Raw genomic sequence first — 27168 nt, forward strand, 5'->3', positions numbered from 1 at the left:
ATTCCACGTGTGTGATGACCGGCCCTCCACAAATATATCAGAGGAAGAGAAATTGTTGGAGAAAAGAGCGATAGGGGATGTAAATTGATCGCTGGTGTCTTTACTTCATGATGAGAAGCAGTTCTTACAATATGCACAGTTAAGCGGGAAACTGATTTCAGTCGTCGGATTATCATCAGTTGTATTTGTCTGGCAAAGCATAGGAGAAGACGCCGAAGAGTATTTCAGTCTATAGTAAGCAAAATAGAGGGATAAGATCAAATACTGGGAACACTGCACTTTAAACACCTCATTTTCAGAGGTTTTTCTATGACTTGACTTGAAACGTACATACGTTTTAGTTTTACCCAAGCCTTATAACAACTACGAAAATGTTACAGCTCGTATATTTTACAACAAGTGTTTCTCTCTTCAAAAAAGGATAAAAAAATGGCTCTGAGCACTATGGGACTTAACATCTGTGGTCATCAGTCCCCTAGAACTTAGAACTAATTAAACCCAACTAACCTAAGGACATCACACACATCCATGCCCGAGGCAGGATTCGAACCCGCGACCGTAGCAGTCACGCGGTTCCGGACTGCGCGCCTAGAACCGCTAGACCACCGCGGCCGGCTAAAATGGATCAAATGTCTCTGAGCACTACGGGACTTAACTTCTAAGGTCATCAGACCCCTAGAACTTAGAACTAATTAAACCAAACTAACCTAAGGACATCACACACATCCATGCCCGAGGCAGTGTTCCTGTCTTAGGATGCATTTACTTATGAGTAGTACCATGATAATGAATAGCAGAGTAGGCAGTTCAGCTGATGACGAGCGCACATCTGTAAAACGGAATATAACAAGATCTGGACAGACAAACGTAGGTACAAGGTAGGCATCTACGAAGAATCTTTGAGGAACAGGCGAAATAATTCAGTTGATCGACGAAAGAAGGAAGCACAAAAATGCGCAGGAAAAGACTGGAAAACAGTAATATAAGCCACTTAGGAATGAAATGGACGAAATGCAGGGAAGCTAAAACGAAATGGCAACAGGAAAAATGTGAAGGAATTCGGAAAAGAATCGTAGTCAGAAGGACTGATCCAGCACGTATAAAACGTATAAAATTCAAAACAGCCTTCAGAGATGTTAAAAGCAAAGGTCTCAACACCAAGATTACTGAAGTAGTTGCGCTGTTAATACGAAGGTGAGAAGGTGAGAGAGTAAAGGTAGAAGGGGGAGGAACTGTCAGGTGACGTGATGGAAGGAGAAAAGGAAATCTCTTTGGAAAACGTAAGGATATTGATTAGTATTGTTAAAATTCATGGTGAACCTTCAGCTGTCATTTATTCTGCACAATTCGCAACTACGTTCGGTTGATTGACCATTATCAAGCTAAGCTGGCATAAACGGCAGCTTAGCTTGACAATGGTCATTTGACCGAAACTAGCTGCGAATTGTGCAGATTGAAGGACAGCTAAGGTTCACCATGAATTTTAACAATCACATGGCGGCTGAATATCCTCACCTGCAAACATACCTAGGTTCATTAGTACAGTTACAGATTGAAAGAGCTGCGGGAGACATGCAATAAAATAAGCCAGCAAACGTAGATGAAATTCCATCGGAATTTGTAAAACCACTAGCGTAAATGGCACCGAATGGCTATTTGAGTTGGTGTGTAGAATCTAGGAAAGTGTTGAAAGAGCACCAGACTTTCGGGAAAATGTCAACCACGGAATTACGAAGGTAACAAGGGAGGTAATGTGAGAATTATTGCACAACCAACTCAGTAGGCCATGCATTCACGTTGCTGACACGAATAATATACAGAAGATTGGAAAAGAAAACTGAGGAGCTCTTAGGTGACGATCGGTCTGGCTTTCGGGAAAATACCAATTCGGAATAGTTGCGTTTGATAATGTAAGCAAGACTTATCAAAAATCAAGACACGATCATAGGATTTATCGAGCTATAAAAAGCGTTCGCCAGTGTGAAATGGTGCAAGATGTTCGACATTAACGAAAAAAAAGGTGTAAGCTATGGGATTAGAGTAAGAAGGGACAAGAAGAATGGAAGAGCAAGAACGAAATGCTCGTATTAAAAAGGGTGTAAAAGAGGGATGGAACATTTCGTCCTATTTTTTAATCTATAACTCGAAGAAAGAATGACGCAAATAAAAGATATGTTTAGGAGTGGGATTAAAATTCTAGGTGAAAGAATATAAGCGACAAGTTTCGCTGATGCAGTTGATAACCTCAGTGAAAGTGAGGGTACAGGACATAGTGAACGGACCTAACAGTCTGCTGACGACAGAATATAGCTTGAGAATAAACCGAAGAAATATGGATGTAATGAGGAGTGTCAGATATGACATTAGTTATAAAGTTAACTTCAGAGTTGGGGACCACGAAGTGGAGGATTTCTCCTACCATGGAAGCAATGTAATTTATGACGGCTGCAGTAAGGAAGACGTAAATAGAGTGTTAATACAAGCAAAGGGGGTACCCCGGTCAATGTAAGTTTACTGCTATCAAACATTGGTCTTAATTTTAAGGAGAAATTTCTGAAAACGTACGTTTAGAGCACAGGATTGTATGGAAGTGAGTCTCGGACTTCGGGAAGACGGGAAAAGAAGAGAGTCGAAGCGCTTGAGACGTGGTGCTATAAAAAAGATGATGAAAATCAGATGAACTGATAAGAAAAGTGGAAGTTTTCCAAGCAGATGATACTAGAGGGAGCTGTAGAGGGTAAAAGGTATAGGGGAAGACGGATATTGCAATACATCCAGAAGCTAATTGAGGACTTAGGATCCAAGTGTTACTCCGAGACTACTCCGAGACTAAGATGTTGACAGAGGAGAGGAAGCAGAGGCACGCCGTATCAAATCATTCAGATGACTGATGATCCAAAAAAAGAGAACACCATGTAGGACATAGGATACCAATACCAAAGGGGTTCTGATATGATAAAAAAAAGAACACCATAGAAGACATAGGAGCGCGATACCAAAGGGATTCTGATATGAAATGAAATACTGTCCCATGCGGTCACTCCTTAAAGTAGGGTCGTATGCCGGGTTGTCATCCGAGCCACTGATACAGCACAGTGAATGTCATCGATATTCTACGCCTCGTTTTATTGCCCTTGATGGCAAGTCATTCTTGGCTTCATGTCACCAAGATAATTCCCGCACGCACATGGCGCCGGTTCTACTGCTTGTCTACATCCATACTCCGCTTGTCTACATCCATACTCCGCAACCCAACTGACGGTGTGTGGCGGAGGGTACCTTGAGTACCTCTATCGGTTCTCCCTTCTATTCCAGTGGAAAGAAGTATTGTCGGTATGCCTCTGTGTGGGCTCTAATCTCTCTGGTTTTATCCTCATGGTCTCTTCGCGAGATATACGTAGGAGAGAGCAATATACTGCTTGACTCCTCGGTGAAGGTATGTTCTCGAAACTTCAACAAATGCCCGTACCGAGCTACTGAGCGTCTCTCCTGCAGAGTCTTCCACAGTAGTTTATCTATCATCTGCGTAACGCTTTCGCGATTACTAAATGATCCTGTAACGAAGCGCGCTGCTCTCCGTTGGATCTTCTCTATCTCTTCTATGTACCCTGTCTGGTACGGATCCCACACTGCTGAGCAGTATTCAAGCGGTGGGCGAACAAGCGTACTGTAACCTACTTCCTTTGTTTTCGGATTGCTTTTCCTTAGGATTCTTCCAACGAATCTCAGTCTGGCATCTACTTTACCGACGATCAACTTTATATGATCATTCCATTTTAAATCACTCCTAATGCGTACTCCCAGATGATTTATGGAATTAACTGCTTCCAGTTGCTGACCTGCTATATTGTAGCTAAATGATAAGGGATCTTTCTTTCTGTGTATTCGCAGCACATTACACTTGTCTACATTGAGATTCAATTGCTTGCCAAACCCTAGCTTTGCCAGTAAGGTTGCCAGATCTCTCACCAATTGGGAATGTTTCCAGCATTACTGGCAAGGCTCGAATACCACCTTCAGATTTTGACAATCTAACGCACCAATTGGCCACAATTTGGCACGACAGCCCTCAGGAGGACATCCAACAGCTCTATCAGTCAGTACTAAACCAAATTATTGCTTCCATAACGGCCATAGGTGGACTCGGCATCGACTTGCTCAGTTTGAAAGGCTCTTTTTCTTGAATATGTCATCCAGTTTTCCTGAAATTGTAATCATTTATTTGCCTGTACATGTACATCACATTTAGCGATTTCCGGGAAATTCTGATAATTCCTACATGGTACGCGGTACCAGCATATAAATGTATTGTTGTTTGCTGCGCTCCTCCCAACCTATAATTCTTCTGTTGCTTATTAAAATAATAATCACACCCGTTCCCATTCATTCAGTGAATCTGCCAGATTTCGCAATTCTCCTTTCCCACGTAGTAAATAAATGTTTTTCTGTAACGAATAGCTTTGCAGCCTGCCGTTTTACCGTGTGCGTGTGAACGTACGGTAAGTGTGCTTTGTACTGATTGTCCAAGAACCACACCCGCGGTTTTCGAATTTGGCAGCTGGTGTACACGAGTGCGGGGCTGGCTTGTTTACAATAGAATGCGAGTTCCGAGGGTGGTGCGCGTTAGTGTGTTGCGAGTAACTGAGTGCGTTTCTGGGTTCTTGTACAATTGTTATTCAATTATGTAGGTACTATATACTTGCGCCAGCTGTATTTAACACCAGAAAATGATGAGACCTGAGTTTCTCCTGGAATATACGAGTTCCAAACAAATTATGGGAACTCAGCCACATGATATTTACAAAGACCGCCGATATTTCGGCGGGAGAACACCCCTTCCCCCCCCCCTCTCCCGATATTTCGGCTGGAGTACACCCCGCCATATTCATGTAATGACGGGGTTTACTCTCGCCGAAATATCGGCGGTCGCTGTAAATATTACCTGGCTGAATTCCCATAAGTTGCCAGAAAATGATGTCCACTTAATTTTCTTGATTTTCGTTTCTGCATGTTTGAGTAACGGCACAAAGCATGTTTTAGAGAGCAGTTTCATTGATTTTGAGTTCCACAGAAAATTTAATTACTTTCTGTTAGCTCACAATCCAACTTGCGCAGTTGATCACTGTTGTCTAGCACACTTCAGTTCATTCATTGAAACTTAACGAGATCAGGTTAACACATTATTACTACGGTGATGTACACTATTTAAAGGAAGGTCGACCATTGGCCGAGACTTTGATTGTTGCGCACCTTATTCTGGCTGTTCGGAAAACGTTGCAAGTCGAAACTAAGAGCGTCGTCATTATGTAAATGGTTATCACACAATGTTTTCTCCATTCTACGGAAGAAGACGGCGTCATTTGGTGTCATGTCAGGAATATACCGGCGGGAGACACGAGAGAAACAAAATTTTATAATCAAAAGAAGTAGTTTATGTAATTCTCCTGTGAAGAAGCAGCTGGGAGTTGTTGGGTGGATTGAAAACATCTTCACAAACAGCTATCAGCCACGCTTCGTCTTGAATTTCTCCGTTAAACTCGCTACGGATTTAGCCAGAATCCTCCTGTGATGTTTCCCTTTTACACACCGTGATACTCAGCGTCACCATGCCTGATGACGGCTGCGTCTTCGCCGTTTTCGGCAGTGGTGAACCCACATGTTCCCACGACGTTCTTTGGCCATTTGTTCAGGTTCATGTTGATACACCGAGCAATCGTCCATCGTGATTACGCTGCTAAAGAAGATATCTGGATTGGCCTCAGACAGCTGCAACATTTCTGGTGCGGTCCTGGTTCGGTGGGCTTTCTGAATGGCTGTGAGCAACCAGGCAACACAGATGGCGGTAAAATTTGTCTCGAGCACGATGGTGAAAACTGATCTGCCACTGATTTTCACTTTTTCCTCTATCGTTTCGTTTGTGATATGGCGATATTAGAACACCAAGCCCTCCATTGCTCTGGCGATTCCAGATTGTTAGGAGAGATGGTCTGCAACTTCATTATTCGTCATTAAACTTACTTCACCCATATGGAAGGGCTTGAGCCACGTAGCCACTGTGTCATACGAGAGTGCAATGTTGCTGTGCACTTCCACCAACTTAGCACGGATTTGTGCAGCGTTCTTCCCGTTCAAATTCAGGTAACGCACAACACTTCACTTCGTCAGCTGTCCGAGCCAATCGTTTTGGCTTCTCTAGCAGCGTGATACGGTACTGTCGCGCGGGATCTTGACTGCGTATCACGACTGCCAACAAAAAAAATAACTACTTTACTTTACTTAGTTGGCATCACTAACCGAAGTAGGTTCATTGCTTCACTCCCTAGCCTCACCCGTTGGTCTCTGTGGCTACCTGTGTTCTCATGTGCTTTCAGGTTCTCCAGGTGTTTCTTGACATCGTCTATCCACCTCAGTCTTGTTGTACCAACCTTGCGGTTTCCCTTCTAGCGCCTTCATCACCCTTTCTTCTCTTCGCGGTACATGTCCTAGCCACTTAGTTCTTCTTCTCTTCATTACAGGTGTCACATCTGGTTCATTAACCAACACGTGGGTTTCTGTTTTTCCTTCTTCTGCAAATTCCATTTTCTGACTAAGGTCCAAAGATCTTTCTTAACACCTTTTTCTCTCCATCTTCTTGTTCAGTGCCTTTGTATCAGAACGATACATCGATGTCGGCCGAACGATAACTGTTCGGTAAACGCCTAGTATTCCTGTTAGTTAGGCGTTGAATAGCTCGTCCACTGATAATAATAGACAGCTCTCCACAGATTTTTTCCGGTTCATTATATTCTCCTCCATGTTACTGTTGGTACTTCCAGGATATTTGATAGATCTAATCATTGTAAATTTCATGCCTGCCATTTCCACTGTTGCCTTCGTTTCTTCCCCTTCATTGTTTATTGTTACAATCATAGAGTCTGTTTTATCTCGATTAATCCTCAGATTAACCTTTTGGGTCTCTTTTTCTAGCAGTTTAGTTGCTCTTATTAGTTCATCTTTGTCCTGCAGTATAAGAACGATATTGTCGGCAAACACTAAAAATTCTCGTCCTACTGATCACGCTCTTCTTAAGTCTTTTCCATTTTCAAGTTAAAGAGGCTGGAGATACAGTGTTCTGTTAAAAAAATAATTCTATAACTTTATTTTTTTCGAAGTTACTATTAAGAATATATAGCTATTTTCCTGTGAATCGTTTTTCTCCTTCCTGCATATCCTCCTTTTTTACAATTTTTGTACAAACTTTAGCTATGGCTAAGCAAAAGTCGTTGTTAATTCTGTCAACAAATTTCGTGTTCTTATCACGTTTGTTAACCTGAAAGCTAGGCGCGTTGTGGTCTAGACGGTCGCCGATGTTCATTCCTCGGCAACAGAATTGGATTTTGTGGTTGCAGTTCCAACTGTTCCCCGTCGGCCGCCTGAGTTCCGAGCTTACCTCGTCAACTTGTCGTGGAATTTCCGTCTCGTCTACCTGTCGAGAATTCCATCTGCTCACTGGTTTCAGCGGGTGCCCGCAACTTAAAGGTAGCAAGGTTTACTGAAGCCTGTATTATGGAGAAGAGCCATCGTGGGTACTGCTCGGACGTTTATTGGCCGTCGTAGGAGTCTGCATTTGGCAGCAAAGTCAGTTCGTTACGGAAAATGTTTTACCTTTTCGAAACTGTTAATTATTACATTGGTATCAAAGTATTGTCATAGTGCATAACAAGCAGTGGTAACAGAATATTAATGAGAGCTGATTCAACACAGGCTATAACCATGGAAGGTGGTTTAGCTGTGGAAACTCACAGGAGATGCGACTTGCAGACACATCTTCTTGGTTAACCGTTCTGAAGCCTAGAAACACATTACAGAAAAACGTTATGCTGATTATTAAATGGACAAATATCTGAGCTGTTCTTCCTCCTCCGTCCCATTGTACACTTTTTTATTTTCTGTTTACTTGACTGTGTACGAGGCATAAAACACAAATCAGTTATAATAATAAAGCGATAGTGGAGTAATATTCCAGTATCTACTTCGATTGATTCATGCTGAAGGGAATGTCAAAATGAGATTATGAGATCATGTTTAGTCTTGCCATGTCTTTTGTAAGCTTATTTTGCTGTAATCTCCTTCGTGTAGTATGCCTGTCTCAACTCTACAATTGTGTTTAAAACTGAAATTCACAGTATTGATGTTCCACAACCATATTTGTTTTATAATTCGTTGTGATCTGACTTTCGTCATTATAAGCCACATCCAAACAACGTGTCTGATAACTTTCCTGAGGATGGCCTCGAAATCCGAAATTGGTTCACTACGAACAATACCATAAATGTTATTGTGGAACATCTATATCGTGCATTTCAGTTTTTAAAATGTGTTTGTTCCTCCAAGTACTGGATATTCCAAAAATGCTATAATTACATCTCAGCATGTAGAGCGGAAAGCCACAGTTCTTCTTTCTAGTCATGATGTAACATTAAATTCGTTGCCGACAGAGTATAACCTCGATTCCCATTACGTCGGGGGAAGAAACAGCGTGTGACGTCACTATAAGTTCGTCAGTTCATTCGTAAGAAATGGCCCATCGGAAGGACAGGGAACGTTAATTCTCTCTGTTTTACGGGACCATCGTTTCTATTACTGGCACATCTAGCTCGATTACGACGCTTATTATCGCTCTGTCTGGCTCGAAGGAGATTGAGGTCATGTAAAATAAGCACGCGATTCTTCGTATTACCCCTTTGCTTAACTTCTTGCCACTTTTCTCCTACCGTTTCTTCGATAAAAAGCTTAGCGCAACTGCAATGTTAAGAGATTTCCTGCTGTTACTCAGCGCTCCAGCTCTAAAATACTCTTTCCCGAGTGATTGCTGTAATTATTAGTTATGACAAAACAGTAGGTAATTCTTCCTACCTAAACTGCACATTAGAGGTCATCGGTTATTGTTACGACAGCCATTTAATCGCTACACAGTGTGTGTCTCTTTCTGACTGAAGACTTCTATTATTTTGCCCTCATCCGCCTCCGTGCGATTTGTTTTTAAGATCCACATGGAAGGTGGAGATGCGATAAGTGAATGTCAAAATTACACTCATATTGTATGGGTCACCTCTTGCGCAGAAGATTACAGCAACCAGCCACTTTTTACAATGCTATTTATTTATTTAAACAGCGCAGTTACCTCCATGTTCATCTTCAGACGACTAGTTCACGTTTTACATTAGATTTCCTTTTTGTTTCCCCACCCGACAAAATTTCCTAGGGGTGGTGGTGCCCTGCAATCAAAACAAGATGTGATACAACGCCTTTTTAATTTAGAGTTAACTTACAGTTAAGAAGACGTTGTCTCACATGTTGTTTTAACTTACAATTAAGAAGATATTCTCTCACATCTTGTTTTGATTGTAGGGCACCACCACCCCAAGGAAATCTTGTCAGGTGGGAAAACAAAAGGCGAAATTTAATTAAAACGTGAACTAGCCGTCTGAAGAGGAACCTGGTTGTTCGAAACCGGCGACGGCGCTGTTTAAATAAATAAATAGTATTGTAAAAAGTGGTTGGTTGCTGTAATCTTCTGTGTAAGAGTCAACCCATATTCTATACACAGCCACGGTCTCAAAATGTCTGTTTTTGACAAAATAGCATACACTCATATTTATGTTGCATGGGAAATACACTGCACATTTGGTATGGGATTGTGGTCCTGCTCTTATGGAAAAGCTTCGTCCGATCACGCGTCGGAAGGCCCAACGACACCGACCGACCACTCTGTCATCCTCACCCAAAGGGTGTCACTCGATGCGGGTATGGAGGAGCTTGTGGTCATTTTGTCTTCTACTGCAAGCTCTTCTAGTGTAGGACGAAGATGTTTTGGGAAGTCGACCAAAACAAAACAAAAAATCCAGTAAACAGGTGCTCAAAAATTCATACCTTAAGAGCTATGAGCACTTGTTCATCTTCGCTACTTTGGAACACAACTGTTCTACTGAACAAGTGCTCATGAAGTTTTAAGATATGCATTTTTGAGCACATGTTTACTTTGCATTTTTTCTTGTTTTGGTCCATACTACACTTCCCTAAATATGGAAAGCAAAGAGCTTGCAGTACAAGACATCTGTTTCACAGTATCTGAGATAAAGAATTGCTCATAGATCTTGTTGTTGTTGTTGTTGTTGTGGTCTTCAATCCAGAGACTGGTTTGATGCAGCTCTCCATGCTACTCTATCCTGTGCAAGGTTCTTCATCTCCCAGTACCCACTGCAACCTACATCCTTCTGAATCTGTTTAGTGTATTCATCTGTTGGTCTCCCTCTACTATTTTTACCCTCCACGCTGCCTTCCAATACTAAATTGGTGATCCCTTGATGCCTCAGAATATGCCCTACCATCCGATCCATTCTTCTAGTCAAGTTGTGCCACAAATTTCTCTTCTCTCCAGTTTTGTTCAATACCTCCTCATTAGTTATGTGCCGAGCGGGTGAAACGTCCCCTTACAAAAATTATATATGACTGTCCTTAAACTGACACACAATATTTTTGGCGCAACGCAATCTGACTTTCAAAAATCCCTACAAAAGAATGGCCCTGACTAACATTAACCTATACCTTACACAAATCACTTACCTCACAAAAATCTTCGTTACTCGAACTACTGCAATACAGCGAGCGCCACCACTGCCAGCTAAATAAAAGATTCAAACTACTAAAGGCACTAACTACTGATAGACATAGTTAGCAAATGAAAGATTTTGATAGAGAACAAACAATGTATTTACCTTAATAGTTTTCAAAAGTCATAATATACATAGCAGTTCCTGACATCCAGTCTTACAAATTTCGAAACTCCGCCATCTCTCTCCCCACATCCACCACTGCTGGCGGCTCACCTCCAACTGCGCAACGCTTCGCGCTGTTCACATCCAGATGCCGAACACTACAATGGCAGACTACAATGCAAACTAGCCACAGACTGCACACAGCACAGCCAGTGATTTTCATACAGAGCGCTACGTGGCGTTACCAATATAAAAATCTAAACAGCCTACTTACACGGGATTAGCCGAGCGGTCTCAGGCGCTGCAGTCATGAACTGTGCGGCTGATCCCGGCGGAGGTTCGAGTCCTCCCTCAGGCATGGGTGTGTGTGTTTGTCCTTAGGATAATTTAGGTTAAGTAGTGTGTAAGCTTAGGGAGTGATGACCTTAGCAGTTAAGTCCCATAAGATTTCACACACATTTGAACATTTGTTATGTGATCTACCCATCTAATCTTCAGCATTCTTCTGTATCCATGTAACAGCTCTGAAGGTATGCGTTTTAGAGCCCATGTCTACTTGAGTTTTTGCTTTCGAATGATCACTCCTGTCGTATCCCTGGATATTGACCACCACTTCTGAAGTACATTCTGCAAGGATACACAAATATGCAACAATGGAAAGGGGTGTGACAGGTCGGGGTGGTTGTTTGGGTTGTCTATTGCGGAACTGTTGAGAGCCACCACCTGCCGCTGCGAGACACGCCATGTGGTGATTGAAATTTTTTTAATCAAGGGGATTACGTAACGCGTTGTAGCAGGTAGGAGCAGCCATGAGAGCAAAGTGTTTGCTGTGTGTTGCAGGCGGTACAAGCTGGAAGCGGAGATCGCGTCCATGACGTGGCGGGTGCAGTGGTCCGACTTGACGGTGATGCCGCACGGGCGCACGCGCGGCAGCCTCTACAGCCTCGCCAAGCGCGGCAGTCAGCTGGTGAGTCCAAAGAAAATGTCCTATCTCTCTATCTTATACCTTAGCACGACACGGCAAGACATGTCACAAAGCACCACGCCGCTACCCGAGCAAACTTGACCGTGATAAACTACACAGTTCAGAGACCTGTTCATTACTTTCGCTGTGTCCGTAATATTTGTGCCACAAACTCATTAAGCAGAAGATCGCTGTGTTCACTGGTTTCAGTATTCTCCCTGGGCAGATCCATAACACGCTCAATGTCAAACAAAGGGAGAGGAATAAGAAAATACGTCTATACATGCAAGATAATGTGACTTTTTCTCTTTGAGAGTGAATCTTGAATTTACTTTCAAAACTTTTTCTTAAGAATTTACTTTATTTACTAGCGATTCATCAAGAACATTAACACATTTAATCAGACTATGTGAGCATGGAAGTAGTTGCCAGGGAGTAACTGTTGAAATCAAAATGAAATTGCTTTTAACAAATGGGAATTTTGTTCCTAAAACCTTTTTTTTTAAGAAACAGGTTTAAAATTATAAGCAGAAAGCACCCTCTCAATATCAAGTTACAAGTTGATTTTAACTTCAAGAAAAGTCTTACGGTGGAAGGGTGGCAACTTTATATACTAAAATGACCATTTAAATAAGAGCCTATGAAATGCAATCTTATATAAAATCCTACACGGCTGGCCAAACCAGTTAAGATGCTCTACAGTACACAGATACCGGCTCTCAAGATGATAAGCAAGATCAAAACATGTTTCAGGAATTAAGCCATTACACTCCAAGCAATAAATTCGTTAACACACCAAATCCGAAAACATGACAGAGGCAGCTCCGAACGACAGACAGACACTGACTGCCAAACAAATGCGGACGAGAGACAGACGAGCAAGCTGGGGACAAGAGACTGAACAAGAAAACATGTAAAATTTAACAAGAGTAAAGCACTTATCTTCTAAAAAACTGCCGAACCGTCCGCTGCCAACCGCTTCAACGGACGGAGGAAGGCGCGCCGATCTTCGGTCTTTCCTGGTGCCCACCAACCGACCGACTGCCCGCTGCTCCGTCCGCGACTGCTGCTCCGTCGCGACTGCCCTACTGGTGCGTCTCCCACTCACTTCCAGACACACGACGGTGGAAATACTGGCTCGGACCCAACCATGCAGAGGAAACACACTCACTGGCAAAACGACATCCTTGCACCAGGAAAGGACCGAGCCAAGCTCCAAAAGATGGTAACTGAAGGGGCCCAGAAGCGCTCGGAGAACCAGTTACACCACGGCGTCGCAACTCGCACAGGCCAGACTGATGTCTTGGGTTGACTCCCGTTGCTCTCGAAGCCACTCTCCTTGCTATACGGCGCGGCCCACTGGACTCACGTGCCGACCTCACATGCACCGCCGCTCAAGGCGGACAAGTCATCTAGTGTCTCAGTGCGCGACCGACCAACCGATCGATCCAACCGCCAATGGCCAATGACCATTGTCTGAGCAACTTGAGCAGACTGGCGGCCTAACGCGCAGACTCAGATGCGGTAACTAGGACCCGACCGGGCGACCACTCGCTGGGTTCTCTTACTGGCGGAGTGGAAAGACTCTCATTTATCCGGCTTTATAGATTGATCCGAACGACAGACATACTAGCACTCCGAACGACAGACAGACACTAACTGCCTAACAAATGCGGACGAGAGACTGACCCAGACTGCCCCCAGACTGACTCCGACTGACTCCGGCTGAACAGCTCCCCCTGGCGAGCTCATAGCGCCCCTTAAATGCACGCGAACAGGCAACCTTTCCCCTTTCCCACCAGAGGGAGACACCAAAGCTGCGATTGCCACAGCGGCGCCACCGCCAGAAATGGAGGGCGACTGCTTCACACAACGGCGCGCTCTTCAAAACAGGAATTTTTACCACGGCTCAGAGAGATTATAGAACCACGTTTTACAAATGTTGTCATTACAGAAATCAGTCAGAACTTTATGATCACCGACCTACTATCGATAAAAACTCATCCAGGCGATGACAAAATCATCTGACGACGAATGACTGCTAGTCAGGCACACGCACGGTACGTGGTCTATCAGTGAGCGTGCAGCCCGTGTGTAGAATGCGGAAGGCACGCGACGTATCTAGGTTTGACTGAGGGCAGATTGCGATCGCCCGGAAGCTCGGCACGCACATTTCTGAAGCTGCACAACTTGTTGGCTGTTGGACGAGTGCTGTGGTGAGCGCAAATTGAGGCAAAGGGCTGAACACTGCAGCACTTTCGGCGCGCAGAGCCAGCCACATCGCTTTCCTGCCCGACCGCCACGAGTGCTCTAACGGTGTGGTGTCACAGACTGACGAAAAAATAGGTGAAGATACCGGAAATACTAATACTTACGAGGAAGCTGTATCTCAAACAGAGGATCCTGCAGAATCGGACATTTCCTCATTAATGAAGCACCGATCTAGTAAACAACAACCAAAGAAAATGAAGAAACTCGATGTTTTGAAGCTTATACAACATTCAATCGCGCAGAATGAACGAAGGGCTACTGAACGTAAGCCTCAAAATCTGCCAGTGACATTCTCTGTCATTTCTTCATGTCAATGTACCAAACGACAAAATATATGCCACAAAGAAATCAACATTTCATCCGAGGTAAAATACTTGAAGCGATTTCGCAGACTGAGGCATTTCACCCGGGAATTCGCAGTCATCCAGCTCGCGAATTTGAACCACCTCGCAAGAGTTTCATATACAGTGTACTCGTCGGAAGCCAGCCGTACGTTTTCGACACTTTTTCAGAACTTAGTGGGCGTACTTTCAAGTACAGCTGCTGGATCATACGCTCAACTCATTAACAGTAACAATTCCCTTAATTAATTTTCCAAAGTAACCTATACAACTCTCGTTTGTGTATTTACTTTCTAACAAATTCAGTACAACTTAACTCAAGAACACAGCGGCTTTTTCCTCACTTCCAGTGGGTTTTTGAGAATTTACCCTTCAGAAAACATAGATTTCAGCACGAGCTCGTTAACCTCGTGCAACTGACTATGGTCTAAACAAGAGTAGTTAGTGAACTTGGTATCAGAAAACTCGAGTTGTAAAAGCGAATTCGCAACGAGTATTTCTCTTGTTCATATATTCGATTTTCCATTCTGATCTGTTCCATTTTCAAGTGTTATACACTGAAGAGCCAAAGAAACTGGTACATCTGCCTAATATCGTGTAGGCACCCGCGAGCACGCAGAAGGGCCGCAGCACGACGTGACAGGTACTCGACTAATGTCTGAAGTTGTGCTGGAGGGAACTGACACCATGAATCCTGCACGACTGTCCATAAATCCGTAAGAGAGCGACGCGGTGGAGAACTCTTCTGAAGAGCACGTAGCAAGCCATCCCAGATATGCCCAATAATGTTCATGTCTGGGGCAATCGGTGGCCAGCGGAAGTGTTTAAACTCAGAAGACTGTTGCTGAAGCCACTCCGTAGCAGTTCTAGATGTGTGGGATGTCGCATTGTCCTGCTGGAATTGCCCACGTCGTCGGAATGCAAAGTGGACACGAATGGATGCAGGTGGTCAGAAACGATGCTTACGTACGTGTCACTTGTCAGAGTCGTGTCTAGACGTATCACGGGTCCCGTATCACTCCAGACTCCAACCATGCAACATGTTTCCAGTCATCAACAGTCCAATTTCGCTGTTGACGGGCGCAGGCGAGGCATAAAGCTGTGTGTCGTGCAGTCAAAATGGGTCAAATGGCTCTGAGCACTGTGGAACTTAACTTCTGAAGTCATCAGTCCCCTAGAACTTAGAACTACTTAAACCTAACCAACATAAGGACATCACACACATCCATGCCCGAGGCAGGATCCGAACCTGCGACGTAGCGGTTGAGCTGTTCCAGACTGTAGTGCCTAGAACCGCTCGGCCACCCCGGCCGGCTCGTGCAATCATCAAGGGCACACGAGTGGGCCTTCGGCTCCGAAAGCCCATATCGGTGATGTTTCGTTGAATAGTCGGCACACTAACACTTGTTGATGGCTCACCACTGAAATCCGCAGCAATTTGTGGAACGGTTGCACTTCCGTCACGTCGAACGATTTTCTTCATTTATCGTTAGCCCCGTTTCGCAGGATCTTTTTGAGGCCAAGCGACGTGGAAGATTTCATTTTTTACCGGATTCCTGATATTCTCGGTACACTGCTGAAACGGTCGTACGGGAAAATCCCCACTTCATCGCTGCCTTATGCTGTACCCCATCGGTCGTGCGCCGACTATAACACCACTTTCGAATTCGATTAAATATTGATAACCTGACATTTTAGCATCGATAACCGCTGTAACAACTGCTCCGAATTGTCTTATATAGGCGTTGCCGACCGCAGCGCCGTATTCTGCCTGTTTACGTATCTCTGTACTTGAATACGCATGCCTATACTAGTTTCTTTGGCGCTCAGTGTATAATAATAGCAGCATATCCTTTTCGTCATCAGCTTCCTACTCTGAACTAAGATTCATGAGTTCAGCGATACCTTGCCAAGGAAGGAGTGCGTACTGGATCGACAAGGAAAGACTTCGTAACAATGGCTAAACTGCTTCTCAATATGCGCACCCACTATGTTGCGAAGTATTTCCTGCAGTGACCTACCTTGTCCTTCGTCGGGTGCGTTCCAAAGTGCATCTAGCCTTTGACTATGTGTGGGACCGCACAGTGCAGCTCCAGTTACTTTGACGTGCCCGTCCTTATTCATGGCTACTTTCTCCCAAAGGATACGCCACCCTATATCCACCAAACGCAGACCCGTCTGATATTTTGGGATTTACGGATCTTCTGCATCCCAAATATCACATCAGAGAGAGTTTATTGATCTTAAAATACATTCATAACAAAACCGATCAACCACAAACCCAAATTTCATACGACTGGAGGCTTTTTTTTAACAGCGCCTGACGGTAACCAAATTCCTCTTACGTGGATAATGTGTGCAATAAATCCGAAGAATTGGTTGCATATCTAGAAATTAAACACGTGGGGCGTCGGTAGAACCGTTATATTCAGTTAGAAGCATGCATTTACAGGCTGATTATGTTCTTCTACTCCAAAATGTTGACGTAACGAGAAGTAAATGAGTGTTGTTGTAACGTGTAGAACGCCAGCTTGTCATTGAGTCTAGTTTCCTCTCTTAAGTAAGAGACAAATTTTGGATCTACCGTGTAATCCTACGAAATACGATCTTCGTACCTCTTAACGTTACTCTATAATTTGTTGCGAGACTGTTGCAGGTGGTAGCAGCACCACTTATCCTAGGGTCTACCGTACGCTGGTACCGTGACTTCAGAGGAACTGCTTCGCCCAGCGACTGACAGGCGCCGGCTGTGTTTAGGATCGCGGCCTCGCGCGTGGCAGGAGGTAATAAACGCGTTACCCTGATCCCGAGCCTTCACACGTTCCTCTCTGGCGCTCATGATTTGTTCGCCGAATGACCTGCTGAGCGCGTCACGGCGCGGTAGACGCCGTCTGCGTGAATTACGGCAGGCCGCATATTGCTTCTTGCGGCCTACTCGTTACCGTTGTTTATGAAAGTAATCCACGGTGAAAGGCCCCCAGCCAGTAAGCGCTCTCTGGCGCGTTTGCAAAGCTGCTCCTTAAAAACACGAGACACACAGGCGCTGGGAAACATCGTGAACACGGTAGCACGTTAATGTTTGCTTGATAATGATATGTTAATTATTGCGAAATACGTGGTTATTGCTGAGATGCACAATGTACACACGTAAAATGTCAAAGGCGGTACTCATATACACTATTAAAATTAAGTAACCTTTGCTGATACACCTGTCCATATAATGGGAATCACATCCCATATTCATTAATGATAATCGAGAATAATGCCGGACGTGTGTAAGTTCTTGTCCATTTCGTTTGACATTTGCTGGTTGCTACGGCCGAGCAGTTCTAGGCACTTCAGTCCGGAACCGCACTGCTGCTACGGTCGCAGATTCGAATCCTGCCGCGGGCATGGATGTGTGTGATGTCTTTAGGTTAGTTAGGTTTAAGTAGTTCTGAGTTCTAGGGGACTGATCACCTCAGACGTTAAGTTCCATAGTGCTCAGAGCCATTTGAACAATTTTCGTTTGACATTTATATTCCCCTAAAGAGCCGTAAGTGTTTACTGTTCAGTCAGTGTAGCATCTGTGATCGTTACGAATTCTTGTGAATCGTAACCCAGTATTCGAGTTGTATGGATAAGTGCAGAATAAATGCAAAGAAGCATGGCATTAGAAGCTTCCGAATTATCCGTCATACCTGGTGAAGGCAATTCTATGAGCAGTCTGTTGTTCTCACACACTGTAAGACATCGAAGTAACCTGGTGGATGATTTGTTGTTCGTGAACAGTAGTCCTCATCTCCACCAAAACATAAAAAGAAGGATTTGTAACCAACTTCAGCTTCCACCTTTCTACAGTATGATATCTATCTTCTCACGAGCTACGCGTATTAGGCTTAGCAGCCGATGAATTGCTGTAGAGTACCAGTGGAACTGCACAATTAGTATCGTTTGTTGACCACATCTGTAAAATGTTCCAGAAAAATATCTGTGTGCTCTCAGGAAGTGGAACTACAGTCTTTTCTGCTGTCAGACAGCATAATTTTTTTTTAGTAGAAGCGAACAAAGAAAAGACAGACGTATTATACACGATACAGCTTAGAAAATACGTAACTATACTAATCAATATAGGAATTAATTACGTCTATCCAGTAACGTATAGCACTTCTTTCACGTTTGTGGCGGGTGAGGCGGATGCGTTCTCAGATGGACATCACGAGTGTACGAAATAATTACGGATCTCTCCTGATCCGTGATAGCTCAAACGGCATCCAAACCTTGTGCCGCCTTAGTTTCTTAAAAAGTGAGGCTTGAATTTAATTAAAACCCGAGCGATTAAGTAAGCTTATGTTTGTTTTGTAATTCTGTTATGGTGAAGTACCGCAGTCAGGAGCCTCAAATAAAAAAGAACCTAGAAAATTTAAGTTACTAGTATGACACTCATATCTGGGGCCCTACGAGGTGTGAAAGAAGAGCAATGAGACTCTCAAACCTGCGATCCATGTGACGACACTATGATTTCCTAAGGGGAGACAGGTATGTTCGTCCCTTCCAGACGCTCAGTCCGAGTTTCAGCTCGTACAGCCATCACGTGATTTATTGTGAGCGCCAGCAGTGAAGTTGTGTGTTACGTAAAGTGGAACAGCGGAATATACACTCCTGGAAATTGAAATAAGAACACCGTGAATTCATTGTCCCAGGAAGGGGAAACTTTATTGACACATTCCTGGGGTCAGATACAACATATGATCACACTGACAGAGCATGCACAATGTCGGCACTAGTACAGTGTATATCCACCTTTCGCAGCAATGCAGGCAGCTATTTTCCCATGGAGACGATCGTAGAGATGCTGGATGTAGTCCTGTGGAACGGCTTGCCATGCCATTTCCACCTGGCGCCTCAGTTGGACCAGCGTTCGTGCTGGACGTGCAGACCGCGTGAGACGACGCTTCATCCAGTCCCAAACATGCTCAATGGGGGACAGATCCGGAGATCTTGCTGGCCAGGGTAGTTGACTTACACCTTCTAGAGCGCGTTGGGTGGCACGGGATACATGCGGACGTGCATTGTCCTGTTGGAACAGCAAGTTCCCTTGCCGGTCTAGGAATGGTAGAACAATGGGTTCGATGACGGTTTGGATGTACCGTGCACTATTCAGTGTCCCCTCGACGTTCACCAGTGGTGTACGGCCAGTGTAGGAGATCGCTCCCCACACCATGATGCCGGGTGTTGGCCCTGTGTGCCTCGGTCGTATGCAGTCCTGATTGTGGTGCTCACCTGCACGGCGCCAAACACGCATACGACCATCATTGGCACCAAGGCAGAAGCGACTCTCATCGCTGAAGACGACTCGTCTCCATTCGTCCCTCCATTCACGCCTGTCGCGACACCACTGGAGGCGGGCTGCACGATGTTGGGGCGTGAGCGGAAGACGGCCTAACGGTGTGCGGGACCGTAGCCCAGCTTCATGGAGACGGTTGCGAATGGTCCTCGCCGATACCCCAGGAGCAACAGCGTCCCTAATTTGCTGGGAAGTGGCGGTGCGGTCCCCTACGGCACTGTGTAGGATCCTACGGTCTTGGCGTGCATCCGTGCGTCGCTGCGGTCCGGTCCCAGGTCGACGGGCACGTGCACCTTCCGCCGACCACTGGCGACAACATCGATGTACTGTGGAGACCTCACGCCGCACGTGTTGAGCAATTCGGCGGTACGTCCACTTGGCCTCCCGCATGCCCACTATACGCCCTCGCTCAAAGTCCGTCAACTGCACATACGGTTCACGCCCACGCTGTCGCGGCATGCTACCAGTGTTAAAGACTGCGATGGAGCTCCGTATGCCACGGCAAACTGGCTGACACTGACGGCGGCGGTGCACAAATGCTGCGCAGCTAGCGCCATTCGACGGCCAACACCGCGGTTCCTGGTGTGTCCGCTGTGCCGTGCGTGTGATCATTGCTTGTACAGCCCTGTCGCAGTGTCCAGAGCAAGTATGGTGGGTCTGACACACCGGTGTCAATGTGTTCTTTTTTCCATTTCCAGGAGTGTAGATTAGCATTATGCTATCAAGTTTTGCGTTAAACTTGGCGAATCTGCGAGTGTGACCTTTGGAAAGTTGAAACAAGTCTATGGGTGACATTTCTCACCAAGAGCACAAGTTTTTTACTTGGTGCAAATCAGTTTTGGAAGGACAAGAGAGACCTCTAGCTTCAAAAACCAATGAAAACGTCGAATGCGTGTATTCAAAAGGATAAGACCGACATGTTAAAGGCCCTGCCAGTTGAAGCCTTTTGGCGCTGTTACCAAACTTGGGAAAAGCGACTTCGCCAGGATATAGATGACGAAAGGAACTACTCTGAAGAGGACAGTATTGTTGTTTGAAAAAATTTAAAAAAAAATGCAGCTAAAAAGTCTGTCTCATTACTTCCTCACACACCTCGTACGATTGTGATGTACCTGCATTTAGTAAGTTTTTTCATTACGGGCGCCTCTCATAAAACAACGGAAGACAAAGTGATAAATCAATTGTAAAAGTTTTTTCCAGCCTCACACGATGATTTAAGAACTGCATACTAGGTAAAGCTATCGAAAATAATTTTTTAAATAAAAGTGGATTTTTAATATAGCATATTTTAAAAACAGACCAAAAAGTACAAAATAATATCTCCTAGCACCATACAGAGTCCCAACCCTATATACGTAGACATGGGAATTTGTGACTGTACATTTTTAATAGCTATGAAAATACCTGTAAAATTTAAAACGAAAACTGTGGGACTCATGCAATAAGTAATAGTAAGGTGGTGAACTATTCATACATGAAATAGTAAGAAGTGTAATAGTAAGGAGGTGAACTATTCATGCATCAGTTGTGCATTTCATGTGTTGCAGTGATTTAATATTGCCTTGTCATCTAGTTATGAGCTATGTTTTACGTCTGAAGTCATACAGGAATGAGCTATGTTTAAAGTTTGAAGTCTGTAGTTAAATGGGAAATTAGTTTAAAATGAAACTCCAACTTTGTACCAAACAGCCAGACAGAAAAGAAAGCAATAAGCATCTCCTCTTCCCTCCTCTCTCTGCTCAGCCATGCCCATCCACTTGCGTACCACCTGGTACCTATTCCGCTCCCACCTGTACAACACACTAGTCCAGCAGGGCAGCCGAGATGTCGGGTGTTACCAACCTTTTCTACCCACGCCCACAGCGATACCCAACGACCGACAAGAAAACGAGTTAACATTGCACTGTCATCCAGTTCTGAGCTAAGTTTCAAGTCAGCTCACTGGGAAGTCGGTGTAAAACCGATTGAAAAAGTTATATCTAACAGACAGATGTAAAAAAATGGTAATAAATAACCACACTGTCACATGAATTCAATTTATCAATCAAAGCATTGATCAGCGAACTAAAAACAAAATATATTTTTCAAATTATGTTATAGCCACTGTGTATGGGAGAAATAATTTCCTAAAATGCTTTAAAATCATCAGTGATAAAGTTCATAACAGTGGTGTGGCGCATCTGGGAACACTTCAGTCTAGAATGAATACATTAAAACAAATGACTAACACCAAGTGTATTCTGACAAAAGCTGGTTGTGGGACTCCACACCACCATATTAACGTCAGTTTCCAGGTACTGTATCCATCAGGATGCAAAACTGGGTGGTAGCTCTGACATGCTTAATAGCGACCACGAAATAATTTTTCCCAAAATTATTAATAATATGATTTTTTACCACTTATTGCCTTTCTCCCATTACTCAGCAAGAGTTTCATGTTCATTATCCTAGGTTAACATGTGAAAGTAATATTCTACCAGGGAGTCAAAAATGTCTTATTTAAATGAAACCTTCGTTTCGAGTAGGATCGAAGAGATGCAGATATGACTCAGTTTTTCCCAGTTGTATTCAACAGGATAGAAGTTAGAGCACTTGAAGAGAGAAGACGCACGTACCGTCATGCCATTGTAGCGTTCCTCAAACTATTCCTACGTAATTCGGAAGCGATAAGATAGCACACTGTTTTGCTGGCAGTAAGTGTTGTCTGTCTGCTCTAGGCGAGCATGCAGATGGACAGTTGCATATGATCGGGAATATAGTTAAGTAACATTCGATACTGAGAGGTGATGGAAGACATATCAGTGTTCCCCTCTCATCTCATGTGAATATTCATCGCGAGTGTACCACAACTATATGACTGCAAACTTTCAAGTGGCTAAATAGACTGCATCGCCTCATATGGTCTTTTGCGTTATGAGAACAACAGTATTCTCATACAAACCGAAACATGTGTCGGCACCTTTGTGCCATCTTCAGTGGGTACTCTTTACTCAGATATTTAAAACGTAAAAATGTTTCATTAAATGAAATTAAGCCAGAAATAATTTTCATTGTTATTAATATTATTTTAGCTTCTTTCGACATTGTTGGTTTATGTAGATCCTTTGTACAGTAGTGTATACTTATAGCTTGTAATATGCAATCAAATGATGTTACTGTGGATTTGGTGGGCAACATCATTTAACCACAGATAATAAGCTATCAATACACAGTGATATACAGAGGGTCCTGCATAACCCAACAACGTAGATAAATGAAGGTTACAGCATGACAATAAAAACAAAAACTGTTTTTAAACCTAATTTTGTTATAATAATCATTACTTAAAACTTGTTGCATTTTACAGAACTGAATAAAGTGTCTCAGCGTGTTGCATGATAGTTTGCTATATCATAAATTCAGATAATTTTTTATGCCTGAAATTGATGGCCACGTAGAAGGTTGTTAGAAGTATTTTAAGCAGCAAAAAGTGAATCAACGAACCATACAGTTACGGCTGAAATTTCAAGTCGACATTATGTGTGTGTTCCAGTCGACCATCACTGTATTACATAGTGATGTGGACTTGGTATTTGGCGTACTCCATCTTAATCGCGCGTTGGCCTGGAACCAGCTGGTCCACTGAAACAGATTACTCGACACTTAAGAGCTGCAAATTGGCAGATGTTACGTTTCACATTTGGTAATTTACTAGACTCAAAAGAAAGTTTAGTTTCATTAAAATGTTTTGTCCACCAGAACAAGTATAAACCCAATGAACAAACCTGTGCATCTCTCTCGTTAAGCGAGAAATTTCGTATTCAACGCTTTGTTAGTCTAAAACTATTCACTTACAAATGGTAGGTTTTTGGATCAATCATTTTTTTAAAAAATCTGGATGTCATTTTAATAAGCTGAGCCCAAAGATATGACTAGACTGGCTATTAATTTTGCTCATAAAATAATTACAGAGTTTGCTGTGCAACAATGCGCTCAATTGTGTCACTAATCTGTGCGTTTACGTATGTTTTTATGCAAATAACTAATTGGTACTCTTTTGTTTCTTTTTGCAGACACTCTCCGAAGACAATATGAGCATTGGAGAGACAAATCGTCAAATATTTGTCCAGACTGCGTTTTATAAGGTTAGTCCGCAGCAGTCACTTCGACGATAGATTAAATTTACATCTAGCAGAGTTTGAATTTTGCTTGCGAAATACCAGTTTGGCATAATAAGATTTAACATCTAAGACTACCAGATTGATTTTCTGTTTACAATTCTTGACTACATTAGTAAATGTTGGCTGGTTGTGTATTCCTAACTTTTGATGCATTCCCTACACGAAGGTAAGCAATTGTTTTACCTCCAGAGGAATTATCCTATCATCATGACCGTGGCAGCGTCCGACTTATCGTCGTACTAAAGATAATTCTGCTAAAACGTGTTGTATGGCAAAGGTGGGACGGCTACGGGCAAAAAATAGTTCGTAGAATTTTAAAGTATTTGGATACGTTCTTCAACAAAACCTTTCCAATACGGGAATCACTAGTCCATAGTGTCGGATTATTAGTATAAGTAAATATATATATATATATATATATATATATATATATATATATATATATTTGAATTGGAAATGTATTAAAGAGAGGGGGAGAGAAACTGGTAGCCCATAAGATGAAGGAAGCGGAGAGACTAGATGTTATCGGACCGAGTAACTGCCTTGCCAGCGTAAGAAACAAAGGAAATTATATTAATTTCGAATGCATTCGGGGAAAAACTTTTCAGTAAGAGAATAGCTAGCTCGAGAATTCTGCAAATTCGTTGCAGGTGGTGGAACAGAACGCAGTGCTTACCCAAGCTGGTAATGAAATTATGACAACCGCGGAAGGCAGGGGTCACATCTTAGGGCCGACACGAGCCATACGTGGTCTGTACTCCGTCGTCTGTCGTCGCCATGTTCTCCCGACGCGACAGAATTAATAGCGAGCCTGCTCTAAGTAAGCCTAACTAAGGTAATGGACGTCAGAAGCTGCTGTTATTAGTATGGCGTCAGAGGGCTACGCCAGTGTTCACGTCGACAGGGAACGGATAAAGCCGTCGTTACAAGGCAGCAGTTAGCGAACACTGACGTGTCGCTGTACGAGTTTGGTGGCGTCTCTTGCTGCTGTTTCACTTTGAGGAGGTATTTCGTCAGCTGCGATACTGCGGCAACGTGCCACGTAAAGTGGAACCAACAAGAAGCACGAACCTTGTGTCACCAGCAGAACTTGCGAAACAATGCACTTTATTTTTAGCGTTCATTTGAAGCCCATATTTGGTGGGTGCTATGTTGTAACCTACACTTTGCGAGTATGTGCTGTTTCTAACAAGGGATCCTCTTCATTGCAGCTCCCTCAGATTTATTGATTAGATGGCCCATTGGGTAGCACCGCTACGGTCGCAGGTTCGAATCCTGCCTCGGGTATGGATGTGTGTGATGTCCTTAGGTTAGTTAGGTTTAAGTAGTTCTAAGTTCTAGGGCACTGATGACCACAGCAGTTAAGTCCCACAGTGCTCAGAGCCAACTCATTGGGTAGCCCGTCTCCGAGTCCGAATCTCCATTAGGCCCCACCGTTTCTTTTTTCACAAAATTATGAGCTGTCCGTCCGATCATCGACATGTCTATTCACTGTACTCAAATTTCTGTCTGTATTGTTGTGTAACGTTCGTTTGCCACAGCGACGTGTAACAATGGGACCTCCAGACGTACGTACCTCCGATTTGTTCTACAAGAACACCACATGTTATAACCCTTGCGTTCCGTTTTTGGAAGTTTTGGCGTAGTAATATAGTTTACAGACGTTTATTTGTTGCTCTTCTGTGAGAGGTCTACGAGGCATCATGCCTGCTGTCACTATTCACCACATTTACTTGCGACGGTGATATATTCTCACGTCACTCATATTCTGTAATCTGTGTGTGGTATGGCAGCTGCCAAGACTATGGAAGGAGAAAAGACACGACAGTGATGGGACTGACAGTCAAAAATTTGTAAAGAAAAAAAAAAAGAAAAAAAAGAGAAAGGGCACGATGGAGATTTGAACGCGGCTTTCCCGTTTTGCAGTCCAATACCGTCACAACATGATCACAACGCTATCATTCAAAGTCGCTCGATCATTCACACGTTCATTTTCGACTGTTCACTGTTTCTATTTTGCTTCCTTTTATCCACAGTCCAGTGCACCTTCTTCCTGTGTTCAGTCATTGATGGCTATCCAGCGGGCCATCTTATCACTACATCTGAGAGGGGTGCGATGGGGAGATTCCCTTGTACGAGGTGCATTCAAGTTCTAAGGCCTCCGATTTTTTTTTTCTCATTAACTACTCACCCGAAATCGATGAAACTGGCGTTACTTCTCGACGTAATCGCCCTGCCATGATTCCATGGCAGCGGCGAAGGCTTCTTTAGGAGTCTGTTTTGACCACTGGAAAATCGCTGAGGCAATAGCAGCACGGCTGGTGAATGTGCGGCCATGGAGAGTGTCTTTCATTGTTGGAAAAAGCCAAAAGTCACTAGGAGCCAGGTCAGGTGAGTAGGGAGCATGAGGAATCACTTCAGAGTTGTTATCACGAAGAAACTGTAGCGTAATGTTAGCTCGATGTGCGGGTGCGTTGTCTTGGTGAAACAGCACACGCGCAGCCCTTCCCGGACGTTTTTGCTGCAGTACAGGAAGGAATTTGTTCTTCAAAACATTTTCGTAGGATGCACCTGTTCCCACAGTGCCCTTTGGAACGCAATGGGTAAGGATTACGCCCTCGCTGTCCCAGAACATGGACACCATCATTTTTTCAGCACTGGCGGTTACCCGAAATTTTTTTGGTGGCGGTGAATCTGTGTGGTTCCATTGAGCTGACTGGCGCTTTGTTTCTGGATTGAAAAATGGCATCCACGTCTCATCCATTGTCACAACCGACGAAAAGAAAGTCCCATTCATGCTGTCGTTGCGCGTCAACATTGCTTGGCAACATGTCACATGGGCAGCCATGTGGTCGTCTGTCAGCATTCGTGGCACCCAGCTCGATGACACTTTTCGCATTTTCAGGTCGTCATGCAGGATTGTGTGCACAGAACCCACAGAAATGCCAACTCTAGAGGCGATCTGTTCAACAGTCATTCGGCGATCCCCCAAAACAATTCTGTCCACTTTCTCGATCATGTCATCAGACCGGCTTGTGCGAGCCCGAGGTTGTTTCAGTTTGTTGTCACACAATGGTCTGCCTTCATTAAACTGTCGCACCCACGAACACACTTTCGACACATCCACAACTCCATCACCACATGTCTCCTTCAACTGTCGATGAATATCAATTGGTTTCACACCACGCAAATTCAGAAAACGAATGATTGCACGCTGTTCAAGTAAGGAAAACGTCGCCATTTTAAGTATTTAAAACAGTTCTCATTCTCGCCGCTGGCGGTAAAATGCCATCTGCCGTACGATGCTGCCATCTCTGGGACGTATTGACAATGAACGCGGCCTCATTTT

At 43.8% G+C, this 27168-nt stretch overlaps 1 protein-coding gene across 1 annotated transcript in view; it reads left to right on the forward strand.

The window, feature by feature from the left end:
• The window catches only part of LOC126481079 (atrial natriuretic peptide receptor 1-like), a 1220509-nt gene that overhangs the window by 854321 nt on the left and 339020 nt on the right, over nt 1-27168 (forward strand). The window contains exons 8-9 of the mRNA XM_050104566.1: nt 11598-11724; nt 23712-23783. Coding sequence (XP_049960523.1) covers nt 11598-11724; nt 23712-23783 — 199 coding nt within the window. The remainder of the gene's footprint in view (nt 1-11597; nt 11725-23711; nt 23784-27168) is intronic.

The sequence above is a fragment of the Schistocerca serialis genome, chromosome 5 (assembly GCF_023864345.2).
Source record: "Schistocerca serialis cubense isolate TAMUIC-IGC-003099 chromosome 5, iqSchSeri2.2, whole genome shotgun sequence".
NCBI lineage: Eukaryota > Metazoa > Arthropoda > Insecta > Orthoptera > Acrididae > Schistocerca > Schistocerca serialis.